The 22,913-nt window shown below is 38.9% G+C and overlaps 1 protein-coding gene across 4 annotated transcripts in view; it reads left to right on the top strand.

The window, feature by feature from the left end:
* SCLT1 (sodium channel and clathrin linker 1) overlaps window positions 1-22,913 on the top strand; it is a 41,114-nt gene that overhangs the window by 9,846 nt on the left and 8,355 nt on the right. For all 4 annotated transcript variants that reach the window (XM_081926049.1, XM_081926050.1, XM_081926051.1 and 1 more), the window contains exons 5-19: window positions 1,220-1,289; window positions 1,685-1,740; window positions 3,652-3,787; window positions 4,500-4,622; window positions 5,687-5,752; window positions 6,599-6,669; window positions 9,390-9,480; window positions 9,609-9,700; window positions 12,151-12,328; window positions 13,198-13,296; window positions 14,056-14,127; window positions 16,331-16,405; window positions 18,584-18,729; window positions 21,236-21,428; window positions 22,667-22,863. In XM_081926049.1, the coding sequence (XP_081782175.1) occupies window positions 1,220-1,289; window positions 1,685-1,740; window positions 3,652-3,787; window positions 4,500-4,622; window positions 5,687-5,752; window positions 6,599-6,669; window positions 9,390-9,480; window positions 9,609-9,700; window positions 12,151-12,328; window positions 13,198-13,296; window positions 14,056-14,127; window positions 16,331-16,405; window positions 18,584-18,729; window positions 21,236-21,428; window positions 22,667-22,863 (1,665 nt within the window). The remainder of the gene's footprint in view (window positions 1-1,219; window positions 1,290-1,684; window positions 1,741-3,651; window positions 3,788-4,499; window positions 4,623-5,686; window positions 5,753-6,598; window positions 6,670-9,389; window positions 9,481-9,608; window positions 9,701-12,150; window positions 12,329-13,197; window positions 13,297-14,055; window positions 14,128-16,330; window positions 16,406-18,583; window positions 18,730-21,235; window positions 21,429-22,666; window positions 22,864-22,913) is intronic.

The raw sequence follows: 22,913 nt of genomic DNA, 5'->3' as shown, positions 1-22,913 counted from the left end.
AGCTTGATCTGTATTTGAAAGGAAGTCTCTGTGTATACTGATAGTGCTCTATGGTGCTTTACCTTTTTAAAAAAACAACAACACTGTGTTATGCCTCATTAATATTTGGTGCTGACCCATTTTAGCACTGGTTCAAAAGAGGAAAAAATGGTATATAGAAATGAGAGAATTATTGGATGCCAGGATCCAGGTTTGGGGCAAGTACTCTTTGGTGAGAGAAGCCCAGCAGAGATTTAAAGTCACAAAAGATGCAGCAAAGTAAAGCATGGAAATATAGGCTGTTAGACCTTTAAAATATGTCCTTGTGAATTCCTTCCAAAGTTCCCCTCTTCCCCCAGCATAGGAAAAGGCCACATGTTTGGTAAGTTAAAAAATTACTTACAAACCCTCCAAATGTCAGGTTCATGTGCTTTTCAATAAATCTGTCAGAAAAGTTGCAGAAGCAGTAAAACATGGCTTAGTTATTGTGGTGAAAGTCCTAAACTAATGGTTTGAAGCTCAAGAGTGGCTTTGCGCTTCTCTGATTGACTGGGGTACAACAGAAGGCTTCATTAGCTTCCTTCCAAGGTTAGCTTCCTCTAGCTAAACCTGGCAGGATAGCATATGGTATTAACCCATTTGTGACTTAAGCATGCTGGTTATCCCCACAATATCAAGAAGCAAGTCCAGTTGAACTTGGTGAAATATACTCATGAATAAACATGTTTAGGAGCATGCTGTGCAACTTGAGGTTAATTGGCTTTCCTTGATGGTAGTGATGCCATTAGCTGTGTTTGGAGAACCCATGGCTCTTAAACAGGGTCAAAATACCACAAGTGTCTCATGCCTTAGGAATTACAATGTGGGAAACCATAGCAAGTCTGAGTATCCAAGCTCTTGAATAGGCAGTAGACCAGTCCTTTCACTCTTCCCATATCTATTTGCACACTTGTGTGAATGTTGCATGGAATTTTCACTGGATATAAATTTTTCTAAGGTTACCATTTTGGATGCAGTAGAGCTTCCACTGAAAGGCAGGCCATCCCTTTATGAAAATAGATTTTTCTTTACACCAAACAAGGCTCAGTGTGATTCATCCCCCTCTATTGACAGCACTTTGCTGAGGAAATGGGAAGGATTGTGTTGTGTATCAAGCCACAGATCACCTCCTTTAAATTAACTGAATGCTCAGTCAGTGTTACCAATGTCTTTATTTTGTATATTCTTACTTCCACGTTAGACTGTCTCCTCTAGCTGTTGATTATGATGGACATCTGAAGGAAATGAATGAACAGCTGAGGTACTGTCAGGTATGAATCATACACACTAGTGTGCAAATGTTTTTCTGTTGCTCTTCACACAAGCTTATTAAGATCAAATTTTAAGACATAGTAGCATGTGCAGTTGAAATCTACTCGGAATAGACCAGTTGAATAGTGAATAAATTTGAGCATGTCTGTCATTGAATACCCATTATGAATAATATTGTCAATACTAAAAACAGTTTTTGTTCTAAGTTATAAAATGTTATAATTCTTTTTTTCCTGTAGCTGAACTAGCAAAAAGTATTTTATATTCCGTTTTGTCACTGATGTTTGTGTATCTACATGGTGTGTGTGAGATTTAATTTTAGTGTGTCTAATCTAACAGTTTTGTGACACCTTTTCAAAAATGAATGCTTACTGTTATTTATTGCTTTTTTTAGGTGCAGATGAGGGAATTGCGACTAAAACTTGAACAAGTTACCAAGGAAAATGAAAGGTCGATGCACTGAGTGGCGTGTTTTTTTGTTGTTGTTTATTTATTTTTAGATTTCTATACTGTCCTTCATCCAAAAATCACAGGGCAGTTTACAATATATAGACACAAAAATACATAACATAGTAGCAAACAAAAACAGTAACCCCTCCACAGTTTAAAAGGCCATAGATTGTTTAATCAGCCAGAGGCCCGGCATAAGAGAAATGTGGTGTAAAAAGATACGTAACGAGGGTGCCAGGCGAGCCTCCCTGGGGAGAGCATTCCACAAGTGGGAAGTCACCATGTCGCTCAGATTTTGAGCGCAGGGTCCAGGTTGGTTCATATGGGGAGAAGCAGTCCTTGAGGTACTGCAGTCCTGAGCCTTTTAAGGCTTTATGGGTCAAAACCAGCACTTTGCATTGAGTCTGGAAACTAATTGGCAGCCAATGCGGTCAGGCCAGTATAAGCGTTGTATATATGTCTTGTCCTGATGAGCAATCTGGCCGCTGAATTCTGCACCAGCTGAAGCTTCCAAACCATCTTCAGAGGCAGCCCTGTGTATAATGCATTGCAGTAATCTAACCTAGAGGTTACAAGAGCATAGATAACAGAAGTTAGATAACTATCCCTGTCCAGATGGGGTGCAACTGGACCACCAGCTGCACCGTGCCTATGAGGGGAACATGGTGGTGACTCTGGACATTAGCCAGGCCCTTCATGCTAGTCATCCCAGCTGTGGTGGATGTCACCTGGCCCTCCTCATGGGGCAGGAGCAGGCAGGCTTAATGCCTCAACCGGTGCCTAGCAGCCGACTTAGATCTACTTACTTTAATCAAACTTGCTCTCAAGTAAGTGTGTATAGGATTACAATCTGAACACTCCTCTCCTCTTTTTGCTATCAATGTCTCTTCCTACCCTGATTTCATGCTGCCAGATGCATTTTCAGAGTGAGCATTCCTATTGCTAGTATCATTTTCAACCACCAAGCTTATTATTTAGAAATACTTAAGTGCAAGCAAAATATTATATGGATATTATTAGTGTATTTCTAACCCTGGTCACATATCTATAATACTTCTCATACACAACTGTTTACTCTTTTCTTTCATAACAAAAATATATGTGTGTCAGAGGTTTACCTAGGGGACCTGGAGTACTTGATGTATGTTAACTTAGTGACATTTATTTATTATTAAAGTTGTATCCCGCCCTTCCTCTCAAAGTACCCCAGGCCTCCAAATTTTCAAGTAACAATTCCATGCTGAATTTTAGGTGCAGTGTACTTTCTTTTTCTGTAGGAATCAGTCTTTTTTCCCATTCTTGTCCCTCCAGCAACAACAGAGAGCCTGGTTTTTGGAGGCCCTAAGAGCCCAGTATTGCCTTGATGAAAGATCAGATCTGGCAAGGGAAGGGGAAAGGGTCTCATTTTTTGAAATAGAGACATCCCTAAAGGACAGACCAAGAACAATGAGAGACATCTCTGGGAAGATACTGCATTTCTTCACAACATTGAATTCCTCCCACTATTTTCCACAAGAAACTTAAATTGTGTCTTATGGCTATAGGATGTGTTTCTAACGTCCTCTTTGCAGAATTTTTCACAGCAGCAGCCACTTGTCTTCAGCTTGTCAGTTTCTTTATTGCACAGCAAGAACTATTAAATTCCTCAGAAAATTCCTGCTGTTCACATGGAACACTTTGGTGCTGTGCCAGGATATGGTCATAAGGGATCTACAGATACCGCTCTTAGCGTTTGTTTCTCTTGTGTATATCCTGTAAAAAGATTTCAGTGTGCTTATAGCTTCCAGAATAATTCATTACATTGTTATAAACTTGAGAAGTGTTTATTTTCCAGCTGATGGTTCATTTGCATCAAATCGGCTTTGATTACTATTTTAAAATAAATTGCTTGTCTATATATTTGTAACCTAGATTGCATGAAGAATTGAAAGAGGCTGTTGAAAAGCAGTTGGAGGCTCTTCAAGCTGGTCCTACCTCAGGGGATGGTACATTCATGGATGAAAATATAATAAGAAACCTTCAAGACCAGTTACAACTAGCAAATAAAGTGAGTGGATTCAAACGTCTAGACTGCCTTGGTTCCTTGACTCTTTCGTATGTAGTTTTAAAGCATATTTCCTCAGAATTGGCCCTTCCCCTCCTTTTACTTTGTTTTTATTTTTGGTGAAGGTAGCATGCGCTTCTCAAAGTAAAATTTTGTCAGGATTTTTAAGCTTGCTTTTAATTTCAGGATTTTATCTTATTGGTAATCTGTGAACCTCTAAGGTCTGTTGAAGATGATATAATAAGTTCTGGTGTATTGAATGAAGTGTTGGATTAGGACCTGCAGAACCAGGGATCAAATCCCCACTTAGCCATGAAGCTTACTGGGTGACCTTGGGGCAGTCGCTCACTCTCAGCCTAACCCACTTCAGTGTTGTTATGAGGGTAAAATGGGAAAGAATAGAACTGTGTATATCACCTTGAACCCCTTGAAGGAAAGGTGGGAATTAATTAATTAATCTTCACATTTGAATTCCATTTTTTGCGGCTAGGTTGCAATTGAATAGAATTGCCTACAGTTTAAATATATAGCATATAGGAAACATGTAAGTAATAAGTACCATCGCTTTGGGAGGCAAGTGGGAATATATTTCAGTATCTGCATAATGCACAGTGGCTTTGTAGAAAAATAACAATCTCGCTTTCAGTTTTCTAAATCATAAGCACTAAGCAGAAACAAAGTTTCTCATAGACTATATTTGCTTTTATTTTTGTAGGAAAAGGAACATGCAGTAGAACTTTGGCAGACAGTATCACAGGAGTTGGAGCGACTTCAGCAGATATATCATGCACACATGACAGAAGCACAGATTCATATTGCTGAAAGTCAAAAACAAAAAGTAATCCAGTTTATTATAATAGCTATGTATTAAAATTTGATTAAAATTTCAGTCCTCTTTTATGGTGGGGGTGAGACTCCATGGTACTTGCTCTGCCACAACCAAAGCCATACCAGGTCCTTCTGGCTGGGATGGGAAGTGGGGAGATAGAATTTTGTTCTCTTTGTCCCAGTTGGAGGGACATGCTAGCTATGTGGCTGGTGTAAATTCAGACTCAATCCATTGACATGTCGGGAAACTAGGAGGCTTTGGGTCCTTGTTCATGGTCTGTCCCCATCATGCCCATCCCATGTAACATCCTGTTTCAGACCATCCAGTGAATGGTGCGTCTATTCCAGCCGACTTTTCTGTCAGGATTTGGGGGGCATAAGTGCTATCCTGAGGGCAGAGCTTTTGTCCTTTGGCAAAGCAGCTCTTTAATTGTTTCCATAAGCTCTTCATTTGATTCTTAACTGACTTTTGGATTGCTTTTGTAAAAGCAAAAACATGATTGTTTCTCGTTTCCTTGAGATTTCAGAGATTGTCTTCAGAATGTGACATCAGTGAATTCTGAAGGTCTAAAAACTATAAGGCATATTAGAAAAGGAGCACACTTACTATGACTTCAAAGCTCCTTATTTTGAAACCCATCTATGGATTTTCAGGGGTTAATTGCAGGGTTACCTCCCTTTAACTTACAGCTTTTATACATAGGACCCATTACTACCACACACACACACACGTGCAACTATTGGTTCTGGTGCAAATACCTCACATCTGGTTGCAGAATGTTCAACCACAGCTTGGCATTGACTGATTACTTTGTGTGTACATTTTTCCATTTCTTTCACACACACAAAACAATAGGGACTGAAATACACCATTATTGCTTTTTCTGCTGCTGTGTATTTCTTTTGAAATATCTGGCTAACCGTCAAAGAGAGAATTCTGGACAACAGCCAGTGGTAATGTATACAATATAGTAATAGTACTTAAATGTTTAAAATGTTAAGCTTGAGCATTTATTTTTATGTTGATGATAAATTCTTTAGATTATAATTACATGCTCTGCATCTTCTTTTTAGGATCAATTGACAAGCTTTCAGCAACTAACAAAGCAACTGCATTTCAACAACGAAAAAACAGAGTCAGTAAGTGAAACACTGAACATTATAATAACATCTTGAAACTGTTGTAGCCTATCTCATATGAATGTCCATTAAAAAGGGGGAAATATATAAAACAAATGCAAATAGCTCCAAAGCAAATTCTAGGCACTTCTTATCTGTGTATATTATAAACCCTACCTTATTTTTTTAACGACTATGCCATATTTACTACTTCATTTTTAACCTGTTTTAATTTATTTGTTGGATAACATAATTGGCCCTTGCTCTGGAAATTAGGTCAGATTTGTGTCACCATGAAGAAGCAAGCCTCTGTCTGTGAAACCACACTTATTTCCTTTTATTCCCTAGAGTTTTTTTATTATCATTCAAAATAATGATTTACAATTTTCTGTTTCCTCTACTTCTCTTCTTCACTTTTTGTGTCAACTCTGTTAGAGGGTAGTGAAAATGATTAGTGTTTGTAAAAGAGAGCATGAACACTGCGTAGGGTACAAAGTTGTTTTATATATGATATGAAAACGCAGTACGCCGTAAGTTGACAATACAATAAAAAAGGCAAATGATATAAATAGCTACATTTAAGAGAGAATTAACAGGTTTAAATGGAAAGTGGAGAACTTGTGAAGAAGACAGTCAAGTTGGGAAATTATGAAAAACTTAAACATTTTAGAGTCAACTGTAAGCAAAGAGCAATTTTTTGAAAAGCAAATTCTTACTGATTGGAGTACATATCTGTAACCAGAACTTTTAAAACTTTCTGCTACAGGTCTTGGTATCAAAGAAAAATATATCCACCATACTATGTTTACTGATTATTATTATTTTTTGTTCTTTGGAATGTATTAAAAGACTTTTCCATTCTTGTAGCTTAATCAGGTATTTAAGAAGACTGTAACAGAACAGAATGTAGAACTGGACCAGCTACGCAAGCAACAGAGGTATAAATGAGATTTCTGAAACTTACTTTTATTTCATGAGCCCTAGTAGCTTGTTCTAGCTTGTTCATTAAACCCATCTAACGTCACAGAAACAGCAAACTATGTGACAGTGGTTCATATTCAGAGGTGAATTTTGAATGAGCAAAAAGTTTTTGTTCAGTGAAAATTTCATTAATTCTAGTCCAGTGCGCTCCATGCACTACGCATCCCTTCTTGTCCCTAACTCTTTTGAGGGGTTGCAGTGGGGAATCTGAAAATAAAGACCTTGCCTGGGAATAGTGAAAGTGCCTTCTGCTTATGCGATCACATATTCTAAGTACCATTCCACTATGGTTAAACTGTAGTGGTTGTGTATATTTTTGATTCTTAATCAACTGGACTTCTCTGCTGCCCTTCCCCTCTGCAGAGAGGTGGGACCAATTTGGATGGTCCGCCCCCGCCACTTAATGGATCCAAATGGTTTCCAGAGAGTGGTAGGAGTTGCTTTATCCCATGTTGATGGCCTTTCAGCTGATTTGCTGGTGGCCTGCTGGAATGCGGAATTAACCAGGGCTGTTGACTGTCTGGCTCCGAAGCGCCCTCTCCGATTGCATGGAGCCCAGACAGCCCCGTGGCTTTCTTCAGAGCTGAGGGTGAGGAAACAATCGCTGAGAAGGCTAGAGTGCCAGTGGCAGAAAACTCATTCTGAATCAGCAAAAATCATGTCCACTTCTCTTACATTAGCATGTACCTTTCCTGAACCAAAAGCCATTTGATGAGCAGAATGGCAGCACTGGATTTTGCACAATGGGATTATTACCTTTTTGTGTGTGTGTGTGTCACCATGAAGAAGCAAGTAAATACTTGCATAAATAACTGATTGCCACAGCCTTAGGGGCTTCTTTTTGTATAAGTAGCAGTGGATGAGCGTGAATAAATATTTTAAATACTTTAATGTACAGTGGTACCTCGGGTTACAAACGCTTCAGGTTACAGACTTCACTAACCCAGAAATAGTACCTCAGGTTAAGAACTTTGTTTCAGGATGAGAACAGAAATTGTGTGGCGGCGGTGCAGTGGCAGCGGGAGGCCCCATTAGCTAAAGTGGTACCTCAGGTTAAGAACAGTTTCAGGTTAAGAACGGACCTCCAGAATGAATTAAGTTCCTAACCCAAGGTACCACTGTAATGGTCCTGTCCATGCAACAGAACTAAGCACAGAAACATAGCAGTTTACTGCATATCAGATTAAAGTTTTTAGCTATAAGTGGAAGTGTAGCTGTGTAAGCAAACGTAGTAGATTGGTTGAGTGGATGTTTTCCCTATTGCTGCATTGCTGTGTCCTGCTATTCTGTGCTGCTGTTTTCCCCCTCATATTTCTGTTTTTTTGATTTTATGTTATTTTTTTAACCTGCCCTGGGACCATCTGGTGAGGGATCTCTTCTGAGGAAAATATGTACCTACATACCAGATTCTGTTAAGTCCTATGTAGATATGAAGATGCTTGCCTAATATCAATGGGCAGGGAGTTCCAGAGAGTAGGTGCTGCTACACTGAAATATCAGTTCCTTACAAGTGAGGAATACTTTTAAAAGTGCCAGTTCCACAGATCAAAGGAGTCAAATGGGTATATATGGATAAGATGATACTTGAAGTAAGCTGGTCCACCTTAAATTTGCCCCAGTAATGAATCAGCAGCTAGCCCAGGTCTTGAAAGCCACAAAGATTGTATCTAAAGCCTCCAACAGAGAAGCAGGAACATGGCTGCAGTTTCTTGCTCTTAGAAAAGGGTGTTTATCAGGGTGACCAAGATTGGCTTAGTCTCAGGGCTGGGCCTAAAAGCAGAGTAAAATATGTAGAGAAAATATTTTAATTATTCAGGTGTGAACAATAAGTATCTGCTGAAAGCCACAGATTGCAGCAGCACCTGCTGATGGAAATATCTACTTCACTTCGTAATTCCCTGTACAGTTTTGTTAGAGCGTATGTCTTATTTCATATAGAGATGGTGTTATTGCTGAAAAGTGCTTCGCAGAAGTTTCATAAGAAAATAAGAAGGGCCCTGTTGGATCAGATCAAAGCTTTATCTGGTTTATCTGACCCTTTCCCACATTGACCAGTTAGATGGTTTTTGGAAGCCCACAAGCAGGACTTTGGAGGGCAGTAGTTCTTTTTTGCTGTTCTTCCCCAATGACCCTTAAGTGGCATAAGATTTTTGGTCCTGGGGTGGTATACAGCTCTCATGACTAGCTTTCACTGGTAGATTTATCCTGCATTAGTTTGTCTTATCCCCTTGTAAAGCCATCAGAGTTGGTGGCCACATTTGTGAAAGCGAATGCCATAGTTTGAGTACGTTCTGTGCACTGCAGCTGTTATAACGTGTATGGGCTCAGTATCTGAAAAATCTCCATACACATACCACGTTATCTTTGGATCCATGCTGCTTTCGTTGAGACACTGAGGTCAGCTCCTTTCAGACAGTTTGACACCCACATAGAGACCTGGCTGCATGAAAGCAGTTTTAGCAGTAATCTTGCCACTGATTCACAGATAAAGCAGATGGAGGAGATACAAAATAGACAAACATGCATTTTTATTGGTCCAATGTAAATGTTTTCAGTATGGGAAAATATTGTTTGATTATACAGTTTAGTTAAGATGAAATAAGTAATTGTGATTAGTAACTCTAATCTGCTTTTTTACAATAAAGTAAAAAAAGTGAGTGTTTATTTTTACGTGTAGGCAATCCAAGTTGGACTTGAGAACAGCAGCTGCTAAGGTTGATGAAATGACCAGACTGATTGAGAATCTTCAGGCCCAGGTAGATAGAAAGGTATGTCATGCTACTTCTGATTTCAAACACAAGGCATTAATCAGACTTTGGTTGGTTGGCTCCTGTTTTTTAAAAAAATTCAAGCGAAGCTCTGATAATAATTTCTGAATGACTTCTGTGGGTTCCAGGAAGAAGAGGTGCTTGCTGCTCAGGAAAGAGAGGAAGCATCAGACAAACACTTGCATAAGTTGCAATCTAGCATAAAAGAACTGGAGAAAAGGTAGAACATTAATTGATATAAGGAATGTGTGTTTGTTTGATTCTCTGGACCATAAGGAGGAGCATTGAGAAATTAAAATTCTTTTTTGTTGTCGTTGTTGCTTAAGCCATTACAGATATGTTATTTCATTGAATATAGCTTATCAGACTTATAACTAGGCTTGTTACTAGCTGTACTTTTCTATGTATTGGATATAAAAGTACACTTCCATTGGTAGACGGCGTCTTCTTCTCACAGAAGGGTTGTTTACTCCTTTCCTAACCAGTGCCTTCTGGTGTTCTGGACTTCAATTTCCATCACCCCTCACTGTTGACTTGGGCTGATAGGAGGTGTAGTCCAAAACAACTAGGAGGCCACAAAATTGAGGACGGCTGCGTGTGAGTATTAGAGTAGGTAATATAAAACTACATCCAACGATATTCTTGCAAAAGTTTGGGAACTGCTGTAGAACATGCTTCTTAACATGGATGGACACCTGTGATTATTTTCCTTCCATTCCTTGGTGGCAAGTGTATGTTTGAACATTGCCTCTGAAGTTAATCTCTGTTTCTACTTGATGCGTTAAAGAGAGGTATTGGAAAGGTTTAAGCTATATTGCAAAAACTTTAGATCCAGTCCACAAATTCATGCATACCTGCCAACCAGATTGCTGGTTCTGTTGAATTTGACAGAAACTCACCACCAGTTGCTAAAGGAGAAGATGGCATTGCTCCAGTCCATACTGAAAGAGGCAATCAATGTTAAATCCCGATCCAATCTAGAAAGTTCATTATGCATGCACCCCTGGTTGCTAGATGCAGGATTTTATACCAGTTATTGTCTTTTTGCATGCACTGATTGTATCCACAAAGCAATCCACATGCTAAATTTTAATTTTTAATCTGATGCTTGTCACTGTAGGGGAGTGTTAAGCTGGTGTTGTGGATGTGTTTCAAGGCACACTTGCGTGGAAATAAGTTGAATTTAAATCAATAGAATAGTAATGGTTGCTTTAATCCTAGAGCAACATCATACAGATCTTGGGAGGTCATTCTTAATAGTTTCTTAGAGTTTTGTCCTTCATTTGTTGTTGTTGCCATCTCTTAGCTGGCTCCATCATACAAATTGACAAATTGCTTTTTCCATTTGAATGTGTGAAAAGGGTTTATGTGCTGGGAATTGCTGTCAATAAAAGCAGAATGATCTTAATAAGTGCATCTCCATGTACAGGCTTGGGTCTTCAGGAATGGGACTAATTTATTCCAGGCACTGGGCATTAGGCTTGGAATATCCTCCATTTAATGGACATGGGTGGCACTGTGGGTTAAAACACAGAGCCTAGGACTTGCCGATTAGAAGGTCGGCGGTTCAAATCCCCGCGACAGGGTGAGCTCCCGTTGTTCGGTCCCTGCTCCTTCCAACCTAGCAGTTCGAAAGCACGTCAAAGTGTAAATAGATAAATAGGTACCGCTCCGGTGGGAAGGTAAACAGCATTTCTGTGCGCTTCTCTGGTTCGCCAGAAGCGGTTTAGTCATGCTGGCCACATGCCTCGGAAGCTTTACACCGGCTCCCTCGGCCAATAAAGCGAGATGAGCGCCGCAACCCCAGAGTTGGTCACGACTGGACCTAATGGTCAGGGATCCCCTTACCTTTACCTTTATCCTCCATTTAGAATTGAGTAGTATGCTTATTGGTGAATTAAAAGCTGTTTCTACATCTCTGGTGGGACTCCTGAATAAAGCCTTTCTTACATTATATATAAGACATCACAGGAAACTTGGTGCTAAGTCGTAATTCAGGTAACCTTCCAAACCACCAGAAAAGAGCCTCTAGGCCATAGTTTGGAAGATTATTTTAAATGAGTTCAAATTAACAAATGATTGTATGTCATCAGTGAGCAAACCAGAATACAAAACCACAACTGGGATGTGCATCAAAATGTTGTAATTTGGAGGACTCCCATTTCCAGGATACTCTGTTCTATTCTCTCTCCCATCCTTAGTTTCTAGATTCCCTGCCCCATCTCCCAAGTCAGTCAGAATTCTGTGGCCACTAAAGTTAAAGGACCCCTGGATGGTTAAGTCCAGTCAAAAGCGACTGTGGGGTGCGATGCTCATCTTGCTATCAGGCCAAGGAAGCCAGTGTTTGTCTACAGACATCTTTCTTCGACTTGACAATCTTTTGAAAGAATTATCAAGGGCAGTTCCACATGCTGTTAAAGCAATAGTTAAGGTTGCATAGATGTACATATCAGTCATGAGATCTGAATTTGAAAGAGCTTGTCACTTTGCCAGGAAAAATTGCTGAACTTCTGAAAACTTACCTTCAGAATCACTTCAAGATAGTGAAATGTGGCAAATGAAAATTCATATAACCTTGTCCTCTCTAGATTACAAGAGCTGACAATTGAATGTAGTTTCAATCCTAGATTTAGCTTCAATCAGTTAAGTGGTCCTTGTTCTGATATGCAGGCTTTGTGAAGCTGCCGAAGATTTAAAAGAGCTAAGAACAGAAAAAACAAACCTAGAAAAACAAATCCAAGAGCTGACTGTGAAGTGCACTGTTATAGAAAGGGAGAAGAATGATGCTATGGAAGAGGCTTGTAAGAACATCCAACTCTTAGAAGAAGCTAATCTGCAAAAGAGTCAGGTAAACAAAGCACCAAGGGACCAATTCTCCATATCTGAATATTCACTCTGGTTCTTTTTCTGAAATAGCTGGAATAAATCAGAACATGAGTGAGAGGCTACAATTTTGAACAGCCACCTGTTCAAAAAGGGATCTTCTTAAAGCCACCTCACACGTTCAGTTATGTCTGAATAATGTAAATATTTCTGACCAGTAGTCACACACTTTAAGCATTATAATGCAAATTGTGTCTTTTGTAATATTATCCTTTTTTACAGTCTTCATCATGCACTTTCAGGAAAAGTGACTTCCACCAGACACAGTACGCATTTCAGAAGTGCTTCGGCATCGCTCTGGCTCCCGTTCTGGGGGCTGGGGTCGGGGGAAGCTCGGGCTTCCCCCGCCCCCAGCCCCGCAAGCTCCCAGAGCGAAGCCAAAGCTGTGCGCAGCTTCGGCATCTCTCTGGGACCCGTTCTGGGGGCTGGGAAATATAATTTTTTTCCTTTATTCCCCCCGCCCCCCAAATCTAGGCGCGTCCTATAGGGCGAAAAATACGGTAGCCTGAAAATTCAGGTATGCCAAATTCATTTTTTCTTACAATCTAAGTGTATGTGGAACTCTCTCTTTGTGTTGTCACTATATGAGAAATCCAAAAGTTAGCTCATGGTGTAAAAAATCCATAGTATACAGTTAACTTACGAGTGATGCACAAGTAGAAATATGAAATATACTAAAACTCATTGGAAAAGTGCATTTTAGAGTTCGTTAATTTTCTGTTCACTAGAACACCATGGTCTTGTAACTGTTTAATTTTTTTATTGTTACCTGGTTGTCCTCAACAGGAAATACACTTAGTTTTTTAAGAACTATTCATTTCATTTCCCATTTAGGCAATGATATGTGCAAAACAAAAAGAAGAGGAGATTGAAAATATGAAGGAAGCATTTTCTCATCTGCTTCAAGATGCTGCTTCAAGTACTAGAAAGGAAGTGAGTTGTGCTTAAAACTTTATTTATTGGAGAAAACATTTATAGAAAGTCTTCCATATAAAACTGCAAAGCAATTTATGGGAAGAATTTATTAATTTAATTTAATTTAATTTATATACCATCCTTCATCTGAGGATCACATAGCATTTGAAAAAAATACATAGCATAGCAACAAACAAAACAATAACCCTCCCAAAAACAGTAATCAATACAATAAAACAACAAAAGACAAACAATAAAATGCTAAAATACACAAATACTAAGATGTCTATAATTTCAAACAAACCCAGTACTCAAAATCAGTGCTCAGACATACCCCCACAAATTGGTGTGTTCTAACCAAACAGTGGAACACCAATACTCCAGGTGGCTGCCTGCAGTAATCTCTAGGGGAATGTTGTTACACGTCATAGGGGCAAGTGCAGAGGACCAGCCTTGAGTTGGCAGTAAATAGGTGGGAGTTTGCAAAAGGAGATTTGCTCTCAAATAGAATGGACCTAAGCTGTTCAGAGCCTATCTTGCATGTTAATTGTGATATATTTTATCTTCTCTAGATGTTTGATTAACTGTATTGTTCTAGCTTGTTTATTTATATTTATGTTATTGTAATCAGGCTAGGAATCAATTGACAAGATGAGCAAGCAGCAATTTAATTAAATTTAATTCTTCTTGTTTATTCTAATGGTGCATTGTATGACTGGAAAAACTAACCATTGCATACTAAACAATACATACATATATATATATATATTTTAAAAGGTAGAAAATGAAAAGAAAAGGTGCAATATTCAGATATCCCGATTAGCAGAAGAAATTGATGCACTCCAGAAGGTATGTCTTAGGTTGTACTGGAATTGCTTGTTCTTTGTCTTTAAACTTTTTGGGGGTAAACGTAAATTGTATCATGAATTCAATCTTTCTGCTGTGTCACATACATTGGGAGAAGGAAAATTCTATGAGGTAAACAGGGATTAGGGGTTCAACAGGGGAACACGACAGAAAGAGTCATTTAAGGTATAAAGGAGTGAGGGAAAATGCTTAATTCTCCCTTTGCCCCTATCCTCCCTCCAACTTTGCAATTTTTTGTGGAATATCTCTCCATCCCTTTCAATTTTTTTGTTCTAGCATTGTATTTTATTTTGCTTATTTTCTTACCTACTTATTAATACATTAGTATGACACCTGATAATAAAGTATTCTCTAGATTGCTTCTAGTAACCAAAAAAAAAGACTACCAACAACCATAAAAAAATAAAGCCAGCAGGAAAAGATGAAACCAGTATAATAAAAACTTACAACAGCAGTTCTCACATGTTTTAAAGTGTTCCAGAATATCATAGAGGTACATGTTCACTAGACTGCTTCAGTCTGTGGAACTGGCACTTTTACAGTGCCATATAACATTCTTTCCACACTTGCAAGGAATTAATCCTTTGACATGGCAACACATACACTTTGGAACTCCCTGCCCATTGATATTATACAATCACCTTTGCTGTACTGTTTTCAGCATCCGCTAACAAAATGTCATGTAGAATGCTTTTGTTCAGTGTTAGTTAGTCAGCTATGCCCTCCTCCACATTTCCTGATTTCATTCTCCCACCTAGGTTTTAGGGTTTTCCTTTCCACCTTTTAGGTAAAGGTACCCCTGCTCGTACGGGCCAGTTGTGTCCTACTCTAGGGTTGTGCGCCCATCTCACTTAAGAGGCCGGGGGCCAGCGCTGTCCGGAGACACTTCCGGGTCACGTGGCCAGTGTGATGAAGCTGCTCTGGCGAGCCAGCACCAGAGCAGCACACGGAAACGCCATTTACCTTCCCGCTATAAAGCGGTACCTATTTATCTACTTGCACTTAAGGGTGCTTTCGAACTGCTAGGTGGGCAGGAGCTGGGACCGAAAGACGGCAGCTCATCCCGCCACGGGGATTCGAACCGCCGACCATGCGATCGGCAAGCCCTAGGCACTGAGGTTTTACCCACAGCGCCACCCGCGTCCCCGTTGATATTATACAGACACCTTTGCTGTACTGTTTTCAGCATCCGCTAACAAAATGTGTAGAATGCTTTTGTTCAGTGTTAGTCAGCTATGCCCTCCTCCACATTTCCTGATTTCATTCTCCCACCTAGGTTTTAGGGTTTTCCTTTCCACCTTTTAACCAGCATTAAATGGCCACTGAGACTGCCCATTCTTCATTTGGGCTGGTTTGAGGTTCCTCTCCCCCTTAGGACTTTTTTTCTAACTATTTTTTTGTCGTTTCAAGTTTGCCCAACTCTGTTGATACCTCACAGTTGTGTAGGGATGACATCATTTTCACTGCATAGGCAACTGCACTTACCTCTCAGAAGTTTGGCTATAAAAGGAGTGGTGGTTATTAATGGTCAAAGTTTCAGATGAAGAGCAATGGAAATGAAGGAAGCATTTTAAAGTTGCATATATACAATAGACAATGTAGCTTACTCTTTCAATCTACAAATATAAGAAATGCAAAAAATAAACATTTCATAATTTGTGAAAGCGGTCTTGTGCACCTGTCATTCTTCTCTGCAAGGGGTTATAATCAAGTATGTTATATGGCATACCTATATTTTAAAAGGGGAAATCAATGAGGATGTCGAAATACTACACTGTGATTGTGGTTCTGAATTCTTCCTTCCTCTTTTGGAAGCAATTATACATTGTGAGTTCCAGGCATGACTTTCTGAGTGTGTGTTAGAGAAAACAAAATCATAATTATATGGCAAGCTACTTGTATGTTAATTTGCTACAAGTGCTATAAATATTTCAAAAACTATTGTCCCAACACAACCACCTGATTAAGATTAAACTACTAGTATATATATGTGACTTGTTTTATAGGTAGAGAAAATGCAAGACAGAGAAGACTTAAAGAAAGCTTAAAATGAGTGATGTTTGTGCTTACTCCACATACCAGGTGCTAGATGACTCAACCCTGGCATTGTTTGCCAAGTAGAGTTACACGTGTATATGGTTTGCTCCTTTTTCTCCCTAATGCTTGCCTTTTGCTTCTTTGGTAGGAATGTGAAGAGAAACAGATCCAAATTGAGCGGAGTGCTAGAGAAAGGCAAACTGTGGAAGAAGAGCTAGAGAAGGTGAAAAACTGTTACCATAGTAGTTTTCATGTATTAGTATGTACTATGATTATCTGTATGCCAATACCTAAGATTATATTTCTTGAAAATTCTAATATTTGCATGTTGGATACAATAGACAGAGGACAAAACATTGGAACCTTTTTGAGGTAAATATGAAGTTATTGTTGAGGTAGGAATGTCTGCTGCATCTACATTGGCTGACCCATAGCATAGTTCTTTGGTTAGCTTATAAAGATATAGGTCAGCTGTCTCTGGAGATAATAAGTTAACGTGTAGGCCATTGTCTGTCAGAAAAGGATTCTCCAGATATCCCTGAGAAATTGGGAGGAGATGTAAGTTGTGCCAGTCCAGAGATTGGAAACAGATTTTCTCCAGAATTTGGATTGTTTCATGTGGCTTGATGTTATGAGGCTGCACAATATAGAATGTGTATCTCAAGAATGCAGAGCAAATTTGATCAAGGTTGCATCATGGAATTTATTGTGTGCATGGAATGCGTAACAGAATTAGGGAAGATAATTGGTAGTAGGAGGGGGTTAAAGTACAACAAGAATGCATTCTGGAGAGAATACAGAACATGTGTCTTAGTATCAGGCATTATCCCTGCCCCCAGTTACTTTCATGCTTATGGTGGATTTCATTTGAACTGCAGAAATGTTCAGGGCACCGTTCTGTATTGGGGAAGTGAGTTAGATCCATGGAAATAAGTGTTGAGATTCAGTCACGAAGAACCATGGTTTAAAATGACAGCATCAAGCCATAGCAAGCTTTGGGCTCTTGCTTCTTCGTTTCTGTTCTTCTGGCATTTCTATGCGGATATCAGAAGCATACACATCTGTTGTTTATAAGGAATAGTTTCATTTCGTCCATATACTACAAACTGTGATGAATCATAACTGATCTGTTAATCTAAACAACTTGAAATCATGGCTTAAGAAGCTGATTTGTTTTCAGAAACAATATTTAAGATTCCTTACAGATTAGAGTCCACTTTAGAAGTGTGGTTAGTCGATAATGGAAGTGAAAACGTACCTCCTTCTCAAAGTGGAGGAGGAAAGGGAAGAGTGGAATGCATAGAGGCTTAATGTGGCTCATTCCCATCATGATAAACCATGTTTTATGATGTCTGAACTGGCCTATTATCATAGAATCCTTACAACAACCCAGAGCACAATCCTTACCCTATGTATCTGAAGTAAGCCCCATTGAGTTCAATAAGAATTGCTCCACTTAAGTGTTGTTGCTTTAGTATGTTATATTATTCCTATATCTCAGATATAGAGTGAGGTGCTGGGGCTTAGAAATTGTGAATTCAAGGCAGAGCTCAGCTTTGAATTGGGAACATTCAACCTCACATTAGCCTCAGCAGTATACCATCACTTGTAAACTCAGAGTAGAGTTGATGAGCAAATAGATGAGATACCAGTAGCTATCCAATCTGGCTGGCTTTCCCCAGCCAATATTGATATTTGCTGAAGAGCTTTATTTGTTTTAATGTTTCTTGTAAGCCATCTTGCAAGGATTTGTATCCTAAAAGTTGGGATATAATAAATTGTAAGAAATAAATATCAGTACAAAACCAACAGCAGCAGATAATGGGCTCAAAATGGGCTCAAATATGGGCTAAAAGCAACCAAAAGCAGTTCACATATCCTAACTGAGTCAACCATACTAATAATTATAATCAAATTAATACATTAAAAAGTCTATGAAAAGCTTGGGGAAAGTACAGCGGTACCTCGGGTTAAGTACTTAATTCGTTCCGGGGGTCCGTTCTTAACCTGAAACTGTTCTTAACCTGAAGCACCACTTTAGCTAATGGGGCCTCTTGCTGCCGCTGCGCCGCCGGAGCACGATTTCTGTTCTCATCCTGAAGCAAAGTTCTTAATCTGAGGTACTATTTCTGGGTTAGCGGAGTCTGTAACCTGAAGCGTCTGTAACTTGAAGCATATGTAACCCAAGGTACCACTGTAATCCTCTTGTCTAAAGCCAGAAAGATAACAGAATAGGTATTGGGATGATTTCCATTGGAAAAGGATAGTCATCGTAGAAATGAAATTCCATTATCTTGAAATTTAAACTATGAACTATAAAGTGGTTGATTGTGTAACACCAGTGGCGTGGTTGTTGTTACAAAGATCTACCTGAATTTTCTTTTTTAAACACTTCAATCAGGTGTACCGTGAAGGTAGAGGAAATGAAGGCGATTCTAGAAAACTAGAAGAGCTTTACCAAAGGTGTCTCATTGCTGAACTAGCCAAAGATGATTTGCAACGAAGTCTACAAACAGCGCAAAACAAAATTAAGCAACTTGAAATGAGGTAAGTAATCACTATTTACTTATAAACAAGTACTGACGTTCATTCAGTAATACTTCACTGGAAAGTCCCTTGAATTGAAACTTTTGTCATTTGTTTTTATATCCATTGTCCATGTTTTCATGTTATGGTAAACCCTGGTTTAACATCACATGCACAAGCATGAATGAGCTGCTGGGAATCTTGGGGTTGCATGCTCTACCCACTCTCAGGCAGCCAGGAAGAGGATTTTGGCACAATTTCACTTTCCATGAAACCTGGCTTATCATGTGCAAACCAGAAATTGTGGTTTCAAGAAAGGTTTGGCCAGTTTCTAAACAAACCAGCTGCAAACCATGGGTTATGAAACTGAACTAGAGTTCATTTTAAACTATGATCTCTGTATCATGCATAACAAGTCAGGTTTTATGGAAAGTGCAACTAATCTCTGTCATATTGGAGGGGAAGGAGGAAGAGCAGAAACTTAGATAGGGTTGCCAAATCTTGAAGAGCAAAAAAGAGGACAGCCTGAGCCGTGGCAATAAGCACACAGGACCGCCACCACAGTTCCCATGCGTCTCTTTCACCAGCTTGGGCTGGCAGTGACTGGAGCACACATCTAAGCCCCAAAACCCAGATATTTCCTTTAAAATGTAAAAATCCGCACAGATGGGCATGTTGGCCCCCCCCAAAGGAAAGGTCTGGGTTTTCCCGGACGTATGGCCACCCTAAGAAACATGATGCTCACATTGGTTTCTTCCTTCTCATCAGTGCCAGATTTACATACAGACTGCAGTCCAGGGACTCATAATCTGTGGGCACTCAGTCTCTTTCCAATTTTTAAAATAAAAACAGGCAGATTTTACTATCTAGGCCCAGTTGCTTAGAAACATGAAACATGTAATTTATGAGTCTGACTGTATAACAGTTACACAAGTGCGTACTTATTGTTAGTAAAGTTAATGGAGGCATTAAAGTCAGCTATAAAGCAATACAAGAGTTCAGATCACTGCCTATCATCATAGTGTGTGCTTTTTGAACAAGTAGGGATTCTAATTTTGACTTTTTCTGAAAATGATAATGAGTATGCAATATAAAAGTGGTGCTAGTAAATGAAAGCAACAAAAGGAAATACTCAAAAGTTTGAAGTCAGTCATGTTGTATGGCTTCATACAGCAGGTAGAACCAGCCCTATATAATCTCTCAGAAACAGAAGCCTTAGATAAACTTTCTCCAAGACACAAATTTAAGGAAGTACATATATTGCTGTCATGGATGCTGTTGAAGCCAACCTATTTCTGACCACACAGAACCTGCCACGGTGTGTGTGTGTACAAGTGTTGAATGCTTATTAGAAGAGTACATTTCTCTTAGAATGTTATTGCTGCTGACAGCATCATGCTTCAGATCAGCTAAGAAGGAAAGAATTGCAAAGCATTTCCCCCCCATTACAACTGAATAGAAAAGAGTCACATTGTTACAGGGGTTTCACTATAACTTATGCTCTGTGAGGGAGGCCCTGCAGCACTGTGACTATACAAAACAGAAGGTCCTTCTTTTTTGTAACTTGGTAAAGGCTTTTTTCGGGGTAATATATTCATATCCCTTAGGCTAGGCTTGAAGCTAACTAGGATAACTTTTGCTGTAGCTGCAAAACTGCAGGAATAATTTTATTTGCCTACACAGTTTGAGTTTCTTCAACTAATATCAAGTTTAATCAAATTATCCTCCCTATATTATATTATAGTACAGTACATCCATTCAAAAAATGCTATCACTTACTGTAATAGCATTCAAAAAACACATCACAGTGAAGATGAAAAGGCTCATATTTAAAATAGGACACCATGAAGTTCAATACCCTCCCATAGTCTTTTGAAATGTTATGAAGCTAAATAATGTCCAATGCAACCCTCTGAATGTTTACACAGAAGTAAGTCATACTGTACCCAGTGGGAGTTATTCCCAGGAAGGTGTCTCTAAGACTGCAGCTTTAAAGCAATATTTGAACCAATATTGGGGCAGGTGATTTCCAGAAGAAGAGGGCTGCAATGGAAGAGACACTGATTGTTGTTGCCACCTTATAAAACCTTGAAAGGTCAACAAGAATGATCTCAGCTGTAAGCTTATTTGATGGGAAAAAATTATTCATGTAATCTGTTCCAAGATTGTCTAACTGTGTTTCATATTTGCTCTCATTCAAAGCCCTGAGAATGTTTCAAGGCATGTCCACAGCTTCCCATATAATAACTGAAATATACAGGGAAGTCCTTCTAAGCAGAGAGGCTCCATACAAAAAAAAAAAAGAAAAAAAAAAAGAAACTTAGTGGGGAATACTTCGCTCTTTAGTTGCCAAGCCTTTTGATCATCCAAATTCTACACTACTGAACATTGTATGTATTATGCATTCACCTTAATTGATATATTAATTTCTGTGCATTCGTTTAACATATTTGTATCCTACCTTTCCATTCAATAATGGATTACCAAGTATTGTTTGTGCATTTCTCCTCCCTTCCTCGATTTCAAGCTATGAGGAACAGAGAAACAGTGGTCAGGAAATGATTTACAAGTTGCAAAGTATTCTGGAATCCGAAAGAAAGAACTGTGGCTCTGTCAGTGAAGAGCGCCTAAAACTCCAGCAAGAGAACGAGCAGTTTCAAAAAGAAATGGAAGAATTGAGAAAGCTGGCTGTGGAGGCACAACAAGCTGCAAAATTAAAGGTATTTGCGTTTATATGGTGTTTTATTTTTGACGTCACATCTTCAAAGATTCAATGAAGGGAGAAATCTGTGTACAAGGAAACAGACAGGGTGTCAAATTTCTCACAACAGCTCTATCACCATAGTTTAATATTCCTTAACTTTGTATTCCATTCGTCTCCTTTGGTGTTTTTCAAAATATACTAAAATTACCTTTTGCAATTATAATAATGTTTCTTATCCACATGTCAACCCAGCTATGTAAGATATGGACACAACTGACTTTTCCATTAATGTTCCAGTGTCTGGAGGCAGTAGTTAGGAGGACTTGGTAACTACGAGCCACTTGGTTCATTTCTTCCAGACAGCAAAAGCTTTTTAAAAAATTATACATAATGCAAACAGACTAACATGTTAGTCTTCTTTTATAACGAGAGATATACAGCCTAAATGTCTAGAAAATGCACAACACAATGTAATGCAAGGGGATTTTTGGCCTAAAGCCTATTGACATCACTTTTAAAAAAAGGGATAAGGAGCATTTTGTACATGCAACTCTGCCAACCTCAATTTTGATATGATTCAGATCCACTATTGCTTATTCCTTTCATTTTCTTCCTACTTCTCTTATATGCTGTGCTTGTAAGAGAAGATTCCTCTTTTTTGTTTCTTATCATCTGCCTGTAATTCCTTAACTTTCTTTTCCGTTCCGTTCTCTTCCGTTTTCTCTGCTTTGCAGCGAAGTTACACATAAACTTGTCTTCTTCCTTCCATAGTTGGTTATCGCCCTTCAGTTGCTCACTTCGGCACTTTACACGTGGAGTTCGCATAATAGTTGGCTGAACTAATTAGCTGTTGTTGGATGGAGACTTGGGGACAGCCTCAAGTTTTTGCTCTGATACCTAAAAGATAAATCAGGGCTTCATACAGAATTTTTACTGCAGGGATTCAAGCATTCAGTGATGAAATGAGTAAAGGATGAAAGATCTGCACACCTAGAAACAATTATTACTCATCATGGGTGATCCAAGCGTGACAATCTGCATTCTCTTTTCAATCAAATTAGTTATTCATTCTGAAATGAATTCTTTCATCTTATATCCACAATTAAAAGTCCAGTAATCTTTTGCAGATAGATATAGCCTGATTGTCAGTATGTGCACACAAACAAACAAACTTCAGTCCTTTAGTCAAAAGACAAAAGCTACTGTGAACTAATGTGAGGCTTTAAACTTATTTTACTTTTTTTTTTACTATAGATAAGCATAATGGAGAATGAGCATATAATAAAAGAGCATGGGTCTGAAGTTCGTTTGAAAGAGATGGAAGATGTGCATCGAAAGTCTACTGCTGAGCTGAGACGCCTCTTGATAGCTCAACAGAAAGCAACAAACAGGTGGAAGGAGGAAACAAAGAAACTAACGGAAGCTACAGAAACCAGAATAAATAGTTTAAAGTAAGTAATACAATTTTGTTTGGCATTTTTAACAAATGCAGGCAGCTGGG

The sequence above is a fragment of the Podarcis melisellensis genome (genome assembly GCF_964234715.1).
Source record: "Podarcis melisellensis genome assembly, chromosome: 9".
Classification (NCBI taxonomy): Eukaryota; Metazoa; Chordata; class Lepidosauria; order Squamata; family Lacertidae; genus Podarcis; species Podarcis melisellensis.
The sequence above is the reverse complement of the archived record's forward strand: the minus strand, read 5'-3'. Positions and strand labels throughout refer to the sequence as shown.